This window comes from Pan troglodytes, chromosome 11 (assembly GCF_028858775.2).
Source record: "Pan troglodytes isolate AG18354 chromosome 11, NHGRI_mPanTro3-v2.0_pri, whole genome shotgun sequence".
In the NCBI taxonomy this organism is placed as follows: Eukaryota; Metazoa; Chordata; class Mammalia; order Primates; family Hominidae; genus Pan; species Pan troglodytes.
This window is the reverse complement of record NC_072409.2, coordinates 109976186-109993665: the sequence shown is the minus strand read 5'-3', so window position 1 is coordinate 109993665 and position 17480 is coordinate 109976186. Positions and strand designations below refer to the sequence as shown.

Here is a 17480-nt window from a genome sequence, read left to right as displayed (position 1 = left end):
TCATAATTCAAATATTTACTGAAGGTCACTTTATAAAGGGACAAGTAGTATTTTTCTTTTATGAATCAACAAAAGTATGAATTTCAAGTGTACATTATGGAACCAAAGACATACAATATAATTTAAATTTGAAGCTTACCTTTCATGCTTTCTCATCCAATGTCCACGGCAGCTGCAGATTGCCAGCTCCCTTTCCATAAGATGGCCCAACTACCAAACACAGGAGGTTTTATAACCCCACAGGGATTGCTACAACAAGGAACTGGTCTATGGTCACAAGATTAAGTCCTTCATTATATCATGCAGTTTTATAAGTCTTTGAATGTAAAAGATTAATAACTTAAGGAATCATAAAGGAAAATAAAAAATAACTTACAAAACTACACAATATTGTAAAAAGAAAAGCTGCATCTCTATGTATGTGAAATGAGTCGGGAGGGAAACTTACCTCACAACTAAAGAACAACTGCATTCTGCTACAGTAATCTGGGATGGGTATGACAGCACCAGCATAACACTGGCTGGAGTGTGGCAAGGAGAGGGAGTTGGCAATCTACTGATGCTGGGGACATTGGATACCTAAAAAGGAAAAAAAGAGGGACATAAATAAATTCTATATTAAATGTCTCATAACAACAAATATATTTTGCACACTTTAATTTAGATACTTTGTACATTAAACTTAGGTGAAAGTCACTTGTTTATACAAGCCATACAGTTACTTACATAGATTTTTCTTGTAATATTATATCTAAACAAAACAGGTATCGGCAGTCATATGAAGAAAAAATTAAAATCATATAAAAATATACAAAGAATGCTTTTTAAAATGGAGATGGTATTATTGTGGAGATAACATTTTTATTAAAAAGAACAGTACAAAACATATACAACAAAAGTATGAATGCTTTTTTCCTATATGCTTTTATTTACAAATATGTTGTTAGATCACAGACACATGAAGCACAGAACATTTTTTGTTACAAGTTTAATTCTTGTCACAAACATAAATTCTGTGGTAGAGAAGGTATTAAATATCAATATATTATGCTTTTCTTTTTTTTTTTTTTTTTTTGGAGACAGGGTCTTGCTCTGTTGCCCAGGCTGGAGTGCAGAGGTACGATGTCGGCTCATGGCAACCTCCACCTCCTGGGTTCAAGCAATTCTCCTGCCTCAGTCTCCCTAGTAGCTAGAATTACAGATGCCTGCCACCACGCCCAACTAATTTTAAATTTTTGTTTTCTCAGTAGAGATGAGGCTTCACCATATTGACCAGGCTGGTCTTGAACTCCTGACCTCAAGTGATCCACCTGCCTTGGCCTCCTGAAGTAGTGGGACTACAGGCACGAGCCACTGCGCCCAGCCATATTATGTTTTTTAATTAAAACGCAAATACCTTTTAGAAAAGCTAAATGGATCCCTACAAAAAGAAGTCTTATTTAAGGGTCTCGTGCTCTACTGACTGAGTTAGCTGGGCACTAAAAGATGTCTCATTTAAAATCACTAACTATATCCAAAGGTATAATCTAAACTCACATGTATAAAAACAGTATATAATAAACTGTAACTAAGTATTTTAATAAACTAATTATTTGACATTCTCCTTAGTCTAAGTACTATTACATGAAAAGGTAATACTATATTCAATAAGTATTCACCTATTTTTCTTACTGCTTACCTACAGAAACTACCACCATACTAACATATTCCTGCATATTCACAGTTTTGGGGGTAAAACATCATGTTAATCATGTTGGTACACAGTCCCTGAAAAAGTGCTATTTTGACAGTATAATACATATAAATATGAAAAAAGTTAAAAAGTACTTTAACACTGACAGAAGCTCTAACATGAACTATTATATATGCTATTATTTTCTCTTGATACTCTTACCAATTTTTACTTAAGACTAGGAGAAAAGGAACGCGTTTGTACTTTGAAGGCATCCCACACTGAATACATTGAATAGTATATCCAACATTTCCATTATATTTCTAAATTAGCATTTAAATAGAAAGCATGAAGGCAAACTACAACAATAACAATAATGATAACATTGCAAGTTTCTCTGTCTTCCAGCTTTGTAGAGGGGGAAAAACTGGGTGACAGGTCACATTCCTGGTAAGGTAGTTCACTATCACCGGGGAAGAAAATCTAACAATATACATTTAAGAGACAATGTGCTACCATTTTCATTTACAAAGAATGAACCGTGGACTAGAAATTAGCCACTGGTTGAGTATCTGAATTTGACTGTTTTCAATAAATTGATGTTAAGCCAACAAACTGATGATATTTTAACAGATCCATATATGCTATCAGAAAGATGGGTTCTCAAACAATTCACAGCACAATCTAAACCACAAAGTAATGGGATGTTTATTTGGCATAAGAGGGGCATAAAAAGTTCCAAGTAAGTGAAATTAAGACGGGAAATATTTGAAAAGCAGGGACAGTATCCTACTTACTTTTATTTTTTCATATTCTCTCACAACACCTAACTGTGACAGAAAAGGCCCACAGTAAGTGTTCCACTACATAAGCACATTTCTCATGTAACTGAGGTTTCTTCCTTAGATACAAAAGGTTGTTTAAAAATTGATTAAAATGTTCCTAAAATATAAGTCTTTCAGATTTTCTGACAATATAATGAATATCATCTAACTTGATGACTTGGGTCATCATTATGAACGAGTTATTTTGTTAGTTTTAAACTCCTAAGACCTGCTTTTACATATTTTTTTAATTGTTTTTTAAAAAAATTATTCATTAGCCGGGCATGGGGGCTTATGCTTATATTCGCAGCATTTTGGGAGGCAGAGGAAGGTAAATCACTTAAGCCAAAGAGTTCGAGACTAGTCTGGGAAACATGGCAAAACCCTGTCTCTACAAAATATCCAAAGATTAGCCGGCCATGGTAGTGTGCACCTGTAGTCCCAGCTACTGGGGAGGCTGAGGTGGGAGGACTGCTTGAGCCTGGAGGTGGAGGTTGCAGTGAGCCAAAATCACACTACTGCACTCTTGCCTGGGTGACAGAGTGAGACCCTGTCTCAAAAACAAATAAATAAATAATTTATCAGTGTTTCATGCTGTCAGTAAATCTGCCTTAAACATCTCCTGTCCTAATTAAAAGCAGCTGCTACTACTTATTAGAATTACATCTTAAAGAACTGGTTTCCCATAAGGTCTTTCTATTTTAAAGTAGTGGAACATCCACATGTGTACTCTGTGCTCTCTATTTAGGCTCCTTTGTGCTCTCTGCTGGATTCTGGGTTAATTTTCCTTCAATATATAACGTATAATTTTTTTCCTTTTTCTACAGAGTCTAGTAAGATGCTAAGAAAGTTTTATTAATATTCAGTCCATTCAGTTTTGACATAATTTCCCAACTCACAAAAGGCACTGAATTAAAGTCTTTCCAAAGATTTTTATATCTTCTATAATACAAAAACTAAGAATGATGTAAAGCTCATTTTTTTACCTTAACCTTCATAGATTTAAATTCAATTTTCCAGAACCATGGAAGGTAGTAATCAAACTGTTAAACAGAAGACAATACAAATTTATTGGGACTTTGAAAAATGTTTGACATTTAAATTACTTATATTTGAATAAGGGTATGTGATACGTGATTGAAAAAGGTTTAGGCCAGGTGCGGTGGCAATCATGCCTGTAATCCCAGCACTTTGGGAGGCTGAGGTGGGTGGATCACAAGGTCAGGAGTTCGACACCAGCCTGGCAAATATAGTGAACCCCTGTCTCTATTAAAAATACAAAAATATGCTGGGTGTGGTGGCACGTGCCTGTAGTTCCAACTGCTCAGGAGGCTGAGGCAGGAGAATCATTTCAACCCGGAGGCGCAGGTTGCAGTGAGCCGAGATCATGCCACTACACTCTAGCCTGGGTGATAGAGCAAGACTCTGCCTCAAAAAAAAAAAAAAAGGGTTTAAAGCAAATTATAAAAGACACACTAGCCTGTAATCCCAGCACTCTGGGAGGCCGAGGCGGGTGGATCACCTGAGGTCAGGGGTTCGAGACCAGCCTGGCCAATATGGTGAAACCATCTCTACTAAAAGTACAAAAATTAGCTGGGCGTGGTGGCACATGCCTGTAATCCCAGCTACTAGGGAGGCTGAGGCAGGAGAATCGCTTGAACCTGGGAGGCAGAGGTTGCAGTGAGCCGAGATCATGCCACTGCACTCCAGCCTAGGCAAATGAACAAGACTCCGTTTCCAAAAAAAAAGAAAAGAAAAAGAAAAAGAAACACTAGAAAGCTCTTGACTACAGAAGGATCTGTACTTAGGTCAACTCCTCTGAAACTCAACTCTGTGCTGGGATATATGGAATATACAGCATTAACTCCCTGCCTGATGTAAAAACAATGTACAATCTTTCTTTGGAAGAGAGAGGTTTTCAAACATTGTTTTCATGCAACTTTCCCTGATGGGATTCAAACCATCAAGCCAAACTGCACTAAGTAGAAACAGTGAGCACTGTAAACCAAAGTTAAAATCTAGTTCTTAGTTGTGCAGAGTAGAATATGAATGAAGATAATGCATTCTCAAATAATTCAGTGACTACAGTCAACTGAAGCTTTGTTTGCCTTACCAGTCATATATGCCTGGTTCACATTTCCTATCATCTAGGTCCCCTTTTTCATTATTATTCTGAACATGTCAGTTAACATTTGATTCTCCATAAAATTCATGTTATTTGCCCTTCTACCCTACTCCCAAACAACATATTAATATAAACATGTAATTAAGGGAAGTGAGCAAATGTCTATGGTGTCTGGTGACTTATGAATAAACAGCTTGAAAATAAAAGATTAAATATTTTATAAAAGGACAGGGGCTAGCCCAACCAACCCTAATTAAAAATAAAAATTTTAGCACTTTGGGAGGCTAAGGCAGGAGGATCAATTGAGCCCAGGAGTTTGAGACCAGCCTGGGTAACACAGCAAGACCTTATCTCTACCAAAAGATACAAAAATTAGCCAGGTGTGGTGGTTTGAGCCTTTAGTCCCAGCTTCTCTCAAGGCTGAGGTGGGAGAATCACTTAAGCCCAGAAGGTCAAGGCTGCAGTGAGCTAGCTATGATCGTGCCACTGCACTCCAGCCTGGGTGACAGAGCAAGGAGCCCCTATCTTAAAAATAATAAAAATAAATTAAAATAAATAAATATTTTAACCCACAGGTTGAGGATAAAATCTTACTCTGTAAGTGAATTCCTTGATGATAGGAACTTAGTTTTAATCTCTGGATTCCTACCAAGTTCCTGGTACTATACACAGCACATAGAAGACATTCAGAAAATAGTTACCTAATAAATAAGGCTAGAATCTGTAACTAAGCAGGTGAAAAGCACATTTTATCTGTTGTGCAACATTTCCAAAAGGTCATTTTAATTTTTAAAAGACTTAGTGTAACTATTTAAAGGTAGATTGATTTTCTCCCACAGCTGAGATAGTTTTCAGTTTTGTTAACCATTAACGAGTTTACCAGAAGATCTAGAATAAAAAACATATCGTACACATGATGTGACTGTTAAAACCCTAAATAAAACTAATTTTAAGAATAATTTAGAGATTATTACAACCAAAGCCATGAAGTAAAGTAATTAGGGCTTACTGAGAACTCTGAATATACTTAAAGCTCCTTATACTGTAGTACAATAGATTTTGTATTCTAAACAGCTGGCTATAAAATAATATTAAAAATATTGACTTGATACCTCACTGAGAAAATGGGACATGAAATGGAGAGAAGAGGGAAAATTCCACTATCCTTCAATATAATAGAATAAAATTTATTTTTTACAGGTGTTAGAAAATAAGATTAATGCACAATAATTTCTTTGCCTCATATCAGTATTCATACAGTGAAAGCCGTTATTAATGTTATAAAACCACTTATTATACGTAGTTTTATAACATAATTAACACACTACTATTACATGTGTAATAAGTGGTTTTATAACATTATATCTAGTTTTATAACATTATTTTATAACATTACTTGTCAATATTTTTCCATTTACTTATGTTATCATTCCTTACAATATCTTCAGTTAAGAACATATCACATCATATTTCTAAAACTGAATAAAGAAAATACATATATAACCATATTGTTTGTAACTTATTTCCTATACTAAGGGAAGCTAAGGTCAAGAATCTTTCTTAATCATCGATGGAATCACGAAGGGTAAAGGTTAACATAGACATTCACAAGTTCCATCAAGTACAAGTCTTAATTAGAAGTACATTATGTAATAGAATTCTCTCTATGATGGGATCTGGTATTATGATTTCAGTGATTTCTACCTAACTTTCAAAACATCAACTTGTTTTCTCTCCAAGTAAGTTGGCAGCAGTGGACAGAATGAAAGAATAAGGCCCTTAGCAAATACAGGCTTTTACCAGGGTTTTACCACCTCAGCACAACTGACATTTGGGACAAGACAGTTCTTTGTTGTGGAGAAATGTCTGTGCATTGTAGGATCATTACAGTGTAGGATGTTCAGCAGCAACATTGGTTTCAATCCATTAAATGCCAGTGCCACTTCTTCAACTATGACAATCAATGTGTCCTAGGGAAGGGGAGCAAAATCATTCCTGATTGATAACCACTGGCTTATACAGAACTATGTGACCAAAAAACTGGGGGAGTTAGCATCTCTGATCTAAGCTTCTGACTTCTCTAATATTCAGTCTAGCTAATGTACACCCTTTGGTTAGGTAAGAGAAGTATTATTATTGTATTCTGAATTTACCTTATTTTAAGAACATAATAAAGATTAATTTTATCCATTACTTGAAATTTCTTTAATTCTTTTTAACATACCTTTTTACATACTGTAATCATTATGTACATATTATTTTGTATGTCTTTTTGTTTTGAGATAGTCTTGCTCTGTCGCCCAGGCTGGAGTGCACTGGTACAATCTTGAGCGCAGTGGTGCGATCTTGGCTCACTGCAGCCTCTGCCTCCCTGGTTCAAGCAATTCTCCTGCCTCAGCCTCCCGAGTAGCTGGGATTACAGGCACGCGCCACTATAGCCTGGCTAATTTTTGTATTTTTAGTAGAGACAGGGTTTCACCATGTTAGCCAGGCTGGTCTCGAACTCCCAACCTTGTGATCCGCCCACCTTGGCCTCCCAAAGTGCCGGGATTACAGGCATGAGGCACCGCGCCTGGCCTATTGTGCATGTTCTTAAAACTTAACTTTTCACAAATATTTCCGTATTGTAAAAATGATCTACCAATTTTGCTAGCTATGTAACAGTGTGTTAATATTGCTTGGTTAGTCATCTCGCTACTGCTGGACATATGGATTGTTTCCAAATTTCCACTACTAGGGCTGGTCTGCTAAATACACCCTCGTGTACATTACTTTTGGGGGTAGGGAGGACAAATGGGGAGAACAAAAGTTAAGTTCCAAATAGCATCACAGGATCAAAGCAAACAGGCGGTTGTGCTCAATATGTATAGCTTTCCTTACATATTGATTATAAAATTTAGAAGTAAATAAAATCTTAGATCTTACTCAATGTTAGGGGCTTATCTGATAAAAGATGTATTAGAAAAGATGTGGTCTTACATTTAAAATTTAATTATCAATATTTGTAAGACTTTCATTTATCATCACATAACCCAGAAGAGGTTTTTTTCCTTATAAATAACATATTTATTGCAAAATTTTCACTTTTCCTCATACCCAATCTCTACAAGGGTCTTTCCTTAATTGAAAAAGACTGAAACTTCTTTGAAAATCAGAACTATGATACAGAACATAAAGGGCATTAAACAAATATGAGGGAAAAGGGGATTATATGAAAAACTTAGAAATATAAGTTTGGCAAAATCTTCCAATTTTTATTATTTAGAAAGCAATACTGTCTAACAAATTTCAAGTACAATAAGATCAGGTAAAGTTATCAATATCTTAGCTCTATCTTTCAGGAAAACTAATAAATTTTCTACATTAACAGAGGTATTTTTTAAATAATTAAGCAAAATGCAAATTTTATCTGCTAACTAAAACCACAAAAATAAAAACAAAATGTTCTGATTTCTTCTTTAGATCATGAAAGAATGCTATCATGTAAATAATGATGAGAAAGCAAAAACTAAAGGGCTTTGTCAAACTACGTATTTATCTCACGCAGAGGTCTCACTTTTAACAAATACCTGGTAGGTAAAAATTAAGTTCAGTACCACAGGATCTGAAGGACGATGAGGACTTTTTGGACTAAACCCCTAAATGGAGTGATGGGATCAAGTGAACTGCGTATAAATTTCAGAAAATTACAGCATTTTTCTCTTCACATTAACCATAAACAAAATTAGTTGCTTTGCAAGAATGAGTAAACAATCTAAATTTTAAAACACTAAGTCTTCCAGTACAATGAGTAGTTCAATGACAAAACCTCTAAAAGGTTAAAAAGACTTTGTTATGTAAACATAAAGCTGCTCTAAAAAATAAAGTTTACTAATTAAAAACAAAAAAACTTTTAAAATGGAATGTTTACCTGAGTGAAAAAATGGGACCATTCTTCCCTGCTGCTTTTCTACTTTGGTAGGAAATACTATCTGGAAAGTCCCTGCAGAGAAGCCTCCTGATGCAGCTAGGTGTTTGTATTATATGAATCCATGTTAAATCCTCTATCACACGTGTAATGTCTATCTTTAGTAATGACACTTATAATTTATAAAAAGAAATATTTTATAAATATATTTCCAAAATATTATAATGGAATATATCTTGTTACTGGAGCCATTATCATAGATAATGAATGTTGATAATAAAAGAATTGTTTTGACTCCAGATACTTAGTTTTGACAGTGAAATACTCTTATGAAGATCAGTATTAATACTTCATTCGTCTGACAATAGTGAAGGAAGGCTTCCTATATATAACAATATAACAATATTGTTATTCATAACGATGACCCTCAAGTCATAAAGAAAAGGTTAAATTGTGTTTAGTACAAGGAGTCAGGGAAGTTTTTCCATTAAAATTGTTTTAGTATCAAAGGTTTACATTTCAGTTATCTAGAAATTCAGTTAAGTGGAACACCTTACTCCCAAATGATGCTAAACTGGCAGCAAACATACATAACATATAACATAACGTAACATAACATAACGTAACATACATTACATAACATAAACATTCAATAAAGTTAATTCCTAGAATATCTATCACAATCAATATTAGCTTTTGTAAAAAATAAGGAACAATAGATGCAAACTTTTATTGTCTATTTGCTTTATGCTATGTGGCTGTTTCATTGGTTAAGATAGTCTGTTCATGTAAACAATCTTTTAAACAGTTTAAATTAAGGAGAAAGAGCTCTTATGTTAGTAATCTCAGTAAGATTATCCCTGCTAAGTACAGTTCCAAGAATTTCTACTTTTTGAAGGGTGGAAAACATATTTTAAAACTAATATGCAAACATCAGGGGGCATGGACAAGTTAAAAGTTTAGAGATACAAATCAAATCAACTAAACCCTAGGGTAATCTAAAATTTTCTGATTAACATGCCCTCAAGGAATACAATGTCAAATATTTGTAGTTTATGCTTTCTTCTTCTGTTTTTTTGAGTCAGGCTCTGGTTCTGTTGCCCAGGATGGAATGCAGTGGCATGATCACAGCTCACTGCAGCCTCGACCTCCTGGGCACAAGTGATCCTCCTGCCTCAGCCTCCTTAGAAGCTGGGACTACAGGCATGCACCACCACGCTGAGCTAATTTTTTATTTTTTGTAGAGACGGGGTCTAGCTATGTTGTCCAAGTTGGTCTCGAGCTCCTGGGCTCAAGAAATCCTCCCACCTCAGCCTCCCAAAGTGCTAAATTTATAGGCCTGAGCCACTATGCCTGGCTGTGGTTTATGTTTTCTTTTATTCTTCTTCTACATAGTACCAATGGAAATGAGGTGAATGGCTTTACAGAAGCCTCTAGAATGCTTGCAGAAGTCTTTTTCTCCTATAATATATACCATAAGTACGTAATTCAACTATGCTTATAACTATGCATTAAAAAATGCTCTAATATATAATATGGGAATAAATAAAAGTTATGTTTAACTGTAGCATAAAAAATTGGCAACTTTATTTAACAGAATTGTTTAGAACGAAATATGGACACCTCCCTAAAACAACCTCTGCAAAAAACAGTAACACTCTGATATTTTAAAAAGACTATTCCTTCCCATTAAGGAACAGAATTAGTCCTTTCTGAGCATAAAACATAAAAAAAAAAAAAAAAACCCTCTGGCTACAGAGTAAATGACATTTACATAACACAAATATTTGAGGAATATATCACAGCAGTAAATTTTAATCAAACAGATGGTCTTCCACATCAAGAGACTACCTATACACCTAAAGTGTATACGTATAAAAATATAAGAATCTAAACCATTTTTAATGAAAATATTTCCAAAATATGCAGTTTTCCACATTCTCAAGTTAATTATTGAACATAATGTTTTCTTGCTAATTGATGACTATCATCATGAGCATTTATTCTCTTAAATTGCCATGATACTCTCAGGGTTATCTGTCACACGTGAGACTTCTGAAATGCTTAAGGCTGTTTCACCCTAGTACTAAGTAACTTCAGAAGGCTGTACTTTTATGGTACTGCAATCTCCTCCTTTCTGAGTGCTACCAACATGTCTTTCCTAACAACATATAAAATGACTAATACAAATCTGCCGATATCAAACTTGCTGAATCACTAACCATATTTTATACAATTTATATTAACAGGTTCTGAGCATAGATCTAAAAGTGGCTTCATGATATTCCTAAGGCGCAAAACGAAAGGTTTAAAAAAAACGATCTTCTTCAGGTTTAAAGCCTTTCCCATTTATTTACTGGTATGTAATTGTATTTAAAATCTGTGCATAGCCCAACTATAAATGCTAGTTAAATAGGTGTTATTGATTTAATAAATAGCACAATTGAGTGTTTTACCAAGTATCAGGTGAATAAATATATGCCCTTAAACTCTAGTCTCTCAAGAACAATAAAAATATTAGAAAATGAAAGTAAAGATTAATTATAATTCAGACGATATAGTGAAAGTTAAAAAAAAACTTTCAGCAGATAAAGGTTCTTTAAAAAGTCATATTGTTAAGTATGTATCAAAATTATCCGGGGCAGTATTAAACAATTTACATCTGTTTTTATGTTACAATGAATTAAAATTTTATGTTACTAAGCAATAAACTTCCATTAAAAGCATATAATTATTAAGAATATTTGCAAGGCAAACATTACCCAAAAAACTACCAGTCAGAAAACAACCAGCCAGTATACTGGGAAATATCTAAAACTATACCTGATAGAAACCAGGCAAACCAAATTAATTTAACAGCCCCTGGCACGATTTCTGTCTATTAAAAATGAAAACTAGACCACACAGGAGAAATAAAAGAAACAATGTTTCTATCTTTCATGGTAAATTTTCATGTAATCCAGGAAAACAAGATTTCAAAAAGGCTTTAGGAAAAAGCAGGAATAAATTTTAATGCTGACAATAATAGATAGAACTTTTGGATCAACACCTACCGATTTTTTTCTACTGTTTTCCAGATCTTTGAGTTCATTCTCGATTTTTGTGATTAATTCCCTGAGTTCATCAAGATTAGTGCAAATAAGCTAAAATAAAACACAAAAACACAGCTTGATAACACATAATATAAAACACCCAAAATGTGGTAACAGAAGTTGTTTTAACACACACCGAATTCACAATTATTTTTCTCTGTAATAGTAAAAAGCAAGAAAAGCTCTGCAGTTTATATTTTAAAATATATTTACTTGCTATGATGTATGAACTTCAGGCTTAGTATAAAAGAAGCTGAAATTTCAACATTGGTGGTTTCATCCCACATCCCCACCTTTCAGTTTGCTTTATAATTCGGGTACTTTCTTAACATCATTAACTTTCAGCCCAGAATGACAAAGATCTGGAAACTCACCCTAGATTTCACAGGTTGTCAAATCACCTTTAAGAAATGCTTCATCAGGCAGTCTCCCAGTAGGTGAATAAACACGCTCTTGGAGAACTGTTATACCTTTGCCTTGGTTTGCTAACTATACAATTTAACAAACCTTAGTTATTGCTGTTGGGGTTGCTAAAAGGACTGCAACTATATGTAATACACTCAAAGACCTAAACAAAATGAAGTACACATTCTTAATATCAGTTTAGTAGTCTTTAATAAAACCATCTCCACAGATAGCATCTATTTCCTTTCATAATTGTGTGGCTCATTTCATTTCACCTGGTAACACTGGCAAATGGCCAAAATAATTATTAATTACTAACAACTAAACTAGCTTGGTTTAATTACTGAAGTTTTAGTGAACTGTCAGCAACAGTAACAAAAATATTAGTAACTACATCTTAGTTTTTGTAAAATTATACTGAATTTCTCCAATTCATTCAATATACTTTTTTCCTAAAATAATTTAAGCTATTTAAAAAAAATTACTGTGAAAAAGAACTAGATTTCTGAAACAACACTACAACCAAATAGAGAGGAAAAATCTCAGATTAATGAAAAGTCTTATTGTAATGTTTATACCATGTGATAATTAAAAAAAAAAAACCGTACTTATAAATTACTAATTCACCATTAGCTTTTATCAGCCCCAAGTTTGATACATTCATTAATTTCAGTGTAAGGGGACTGTTTTCCTAAAGGGCACTTTCTTTTGTTAGAAGAGCAAACAAAAACAATAAAAGCAAAAGTGGGTTACAACAAGATAATTCCTTGTGGCTACTGAGTGACAAAAATAAGACAGAGCCCCTTAAATTTCTTTTATTAGGTTAAACCATATGAAATTGCTGATATACTTTTTATCTATAAAAATGGCAAGACAGTTCAACCTAAGAGATTAAAAATGATCACAGATAATTTGTATTAACAATTACATATTAGGAATATCTATATAATTTCAAAATCATAGAATTGACCAAGTAGGGAAAATATGTATTTAAATAACCCAGATTAAACAATTTGAGAGTAGAAACAATACAATGATGTAGTGGGACAGTGTAGCTGGTATTTATTAGAAACTACACATTCCAATTTGCCAAATTTACTTATGAAAGAAATGCTGATGGTCAAGCAGTGGACTGGCCAACCAGGTAAGTGGGTCTAGAACTAGAGAGCGTCTTCAACTTCTATTGTAACTATGAAGACTTGGAACAATGTTGTCCCTACCGTGGATTTTTATTAAGTATTCAGTGAGGACTAAACTTTTCATAATATAATCTGCTATTATGATGACTCTGTCAAATTTGCCCCAGAGCTTGCAGATGGATGGCTATACCTCTTTTCACCGAACTTGGTGTACTTGTTAATATCAAATCATAGATTTCTTATTTGCACATATGGCAAACCACAGAGGAATTTTTACTTGCATCTCAGTTGTCTCACTACACAAGGAATAGGGTATATTTTGCATGCAGTTTGTAGAAATTTACAGGAACAATGAAGACATATACCCCTAGAACTAAATGAAAACATATACTCCTACAACTAAACATGCCCTAAAACATTTTGAGATCTTTTAATTACCAATTAGTTATGAAGTCAACAGATATTTATGTTCCACTTAAAGGAAGAGATAACACAGTTATCTCTTCATAGAAACTTACAGGAACAATGAAGACATATACCCCTACAACTAAACATGCCCTAAAACATTTTGAGATCTCTTAATTATCAATTAGTTATGAAGTCAACAGATATTTATGTTCCATTTAAAGCAAGAGATAACACAGTTCTGAAGCCAAACCATCAATGAAATCACACAGCTTAAGAGCTACATAAAATAACACTTTCAAGTGGCTGTATCTAGTTAGCAAACTGTACTAAATTAGTACTTTTCAAACTTTAATGTGCATAAGAATTGCATGGGGATCTTAATAAAACAGTTTTTTGTTTAGTAGGTCTGAGGTGAGAACTTGGATTCTGCATTTCTAACAAGTTTCCAGGTATTGCCTGCAAATAACATTTTTGAGTAGTAAGGTACTAAATGACTATGAATTATAAATCAACATGGCTACTGGAACATTCTGGTACCATGGAGCTAATGAGTATGAAAATACAAGATTAATTTCCAAATAGGGAACGGCATATTGAATTAAATGTACGATGATAAGACAATTGTTTCTTAAAATATTTTTAGCTATAATATTTATTCTGAGGTTATATTAAAATGACGTTAATAGCTACATAACAATTTATACTTTATATATTAAAACTAATATATATTCCATCTATATGTATATTTAATGTATACCTAATATATATACCCAATATATAGAGTCAAATTAACCTTTTATAAAACTGAATAGGAACACAATTAGTTTGATTTATGCCAACTCGATGTCATATACAACTCTACTACCTCTCTTCTGCCTCCGAAATAAGGCATATATGTGGCCATTACATTCAACTCAACTTCATATGATGTTTTTAAAAACAGAATCAACCCAATAAATAAAGTTCAACTTAAAAAAGGAGAACAAAGATTTTTTTTTTTTAAAAAAGCAAAACACCTTATTAAAACCTCCTTCTCATTATCTTGCATTTGAAAAACATATCTGAGGCACAGGGCCTGCAGGGGTGAACACGAAACTCCATAGCAGCTCAGATTACAGTCAGGTCACATTGCTAACACTTATGAGAGGAGGTTTTCAGTCAAGCCACAGAGGTTACAAGAAGAGTTTTATCTCCCAGCAAGAACCTCTCCAAGGCTGTCACACTCCCTCAAGTTAACCTTTCATTTAATATAATCCATGGCAGAGCTACAAAATCACAGATCTCAGAGCTGAAAGGGACTAAAAATGTGTAATCTGTCCAAGCCTTAGCCTAGGCTAAAGAGACCTATCTCCAATTCATATAAAAGGTAATTAAACTAACAGAGGTAAAGTGACCTAAGATGACACACTGAGAGAGGAAACCACAGAACCCAGGACTTCTCCTACTATATTATATTCTTTTTAAAAGGGTCTTTATAACAACACAAAAATAAAGAAATCTAACAACTGAACTTGTATTATAGTTTTAGGATTTAGTTTATATCTAAGCTTTCATTTTTATTAAATGGTAATATTAAAAGGTCCTCTCTTCAACTCAACAAGCAGCAATGTATGTATGTGGTGGGAGTGGGGAGGCCCTGTAGAGATTAAAAAAACTCCATGACCGTATCTCAGAACTACATAATAAATCATTCCTTACTTTACTGATACTTCAAACTAGAAATTATGTCCTTTGGATAGAAATTCAATAGGTCTGGAAGATATTTACTTGCTCCAAAAAAGGACATAAGGTAACATTAAAAAATACAAACAATATGGTAGATTATATTAAAAAGCAAAGCAAAAGGAAAACAATGTAGAAAAGTAAAAATGAATAGGTCCAGACAAAAGGGATCACACATTCACTCCCATTCTAATAAAAAGATCCTGTAATTTATTATAAAAATTATAAGTGAAATACTAAATGCATGGTATAAATTCAAAATTTATATTGTATTTAAACTAAAATTATAATAGCATCTGCTAAAACTATGCAGATGGGAAAATTTCTTTTTATTTCTTATCATCACCATACCAGCAATAAAGACTACTTAAAAACTTGCAAATAAGGATATCACTTGTGACGTGAAAGCCAAATTAGTCTGATAAACAACCACGTGATTAAACACAGATGTTTCTCTCAATGAACTATATATATTTTTAAGGGAGAACTATATTAATTTTAAGGGAGAAGAACTCCTGCTGTTAAAAGTGAAACAAAAAGCTGAGGTTAAAAATATTCATTTTAAGAGGGAGCAATTCAAAATAATGATATAATCAAAACATCTTAATACAGTAAGCAGTTAAAAAGCTGATTAAACTAACAGAGGTAAAATGACCTAAGATGACACACTGATAGAGGAAACCACAGAGAATCGCTTGAACCAGGAAGTCAGAGATTGCAGCAAGCCAGGATCGTGCCACTGCACTCCAGTCTGGCGGCAGAGCGAGACTCCGTCTCAAAACAAACAAACAAACAACAACAACAACAACAACAAAACCCTAATTTTAATTTTGGTTTCAATTTGTTATGTTGCAGTACTTTATTTCTTATCCCTTAGTTTCTCCATTGGTTAGATGGAGAAGTATAGTTTTTTCAGAGGTATGTTAAGGATCAGTGAGTTTTTTCTTATGTTTGAAAACAATGTAATATAAGTCTTAGCAGCTGGATTCTGGAGTTCTTCTGCAAAGCAGCCTTTAAAATCAATCATGCATATGAAATGCGAGCAAGGGCACACTGCATGGAAGATTTTTTTTTTGTTATTGTTGAAAATAACAACAACTAAGGGTAACTAAGGCTGTTAAATTATTTTTAAAACTTATGTTATTGAGACTCAACACATTAGTTTTTAAAAATACTTCCTGTAACTTTCTGTCATAATTATGTACAAAAGATAAGTCATATAACATTAGATTTCTCTCTTAAATGTTAAATGAAAGGACTTTTTAGGAAAAAGTAACTATTAGGAAAACTGATATTCACTTTTCGGTCTAATAGTCTTTCTTTGATTACAAAACAGATAAGGGAAAAAGAATTTTACCAATTTAACAAAGTCGTAAGTAAATGTTAAAGTTGATATAAAAGCTTAAATCACCAATACTCTATAATTATCACTAAAAAATCCAACAATTTCCCCTACATGACAAATATATAATGCATCATAACAATAAAATAGGGATAAACGTAAGTTTTCACTCTCATCAAACATAATGATGCAAATACTATTACTTGGTTTTCCACTTTTCAAATTCTTGTAGGCTTAATCATGTGCCACTTTCATTAAGACCAAATCCAAGATTTATTTCAAGGTTTTAAGTAAATGGAAAGAGTGCTAAGGGTCAATAATAGATGTTTTTATGCCATTTTTAATTGATTTTCCTATTCATAATTCAGTGTTTTTCATCAGAAGTGACTGACCTGCTTATTTGAAAACAATAAAAATGGCTAAAACAGTAAGCTGTATCATTCAATCCTCACAACTCTACAAGGAAGGTACTATTATTACCCCATTGTACAAATGAGAAACTGGAATCATGGAGAAGTTAAATACCTTACTCTACAGAGTTAATCAGTGGTAGAGCTGGCATTCAAACCCAAGTAGGTAGCCTGGTTGCAGAAAACTTGTGTTTAACCACTATGCAGATTACTGGTACCCACTGAATCAAGGTCTTTTGGAGGATGAAACCAACAATCTTCATTTTAAATAAAGGTATCACATTATTTTTATACTACCTAAAGTTTGAGAACCACTGACATAACTCTTAGGAAAAAGTGGCACACATTTGGTTAGACCCTTTACAATATACAGTCCGTCCCTCGGTATCCGTGGGGTACTGGTTCCAGGACTCACCTCTGAACCCTGCGGATAC

At 33.6% G+C, this 17480-nt stretch overlaps 1 protein-coding gene across 2 annotated transcripts in view; it reads right to left on the bottom strand.

Annotated features, from left to right (window-relative positions):
• BRD10 (bromodomain containing 10) overlaps window positions 1-17480 on the bottom strand; it is an 86282-nt gene that overhangs the window by 14251 nt on the left and 54551 nt on the right. For both annotated transcript variants that reach the window (XM_063788722.1, XM_016960560.4), the window contains one exon: window positions 11582-11671. In XM_063788722.1, coding sequence (XP_063644792.1) covers window positions 11582-11671 — 90 coding nt within the window. The remainder of the gene's footprint in view (window positions 1-11581; window positions 11672-17480) is intronic.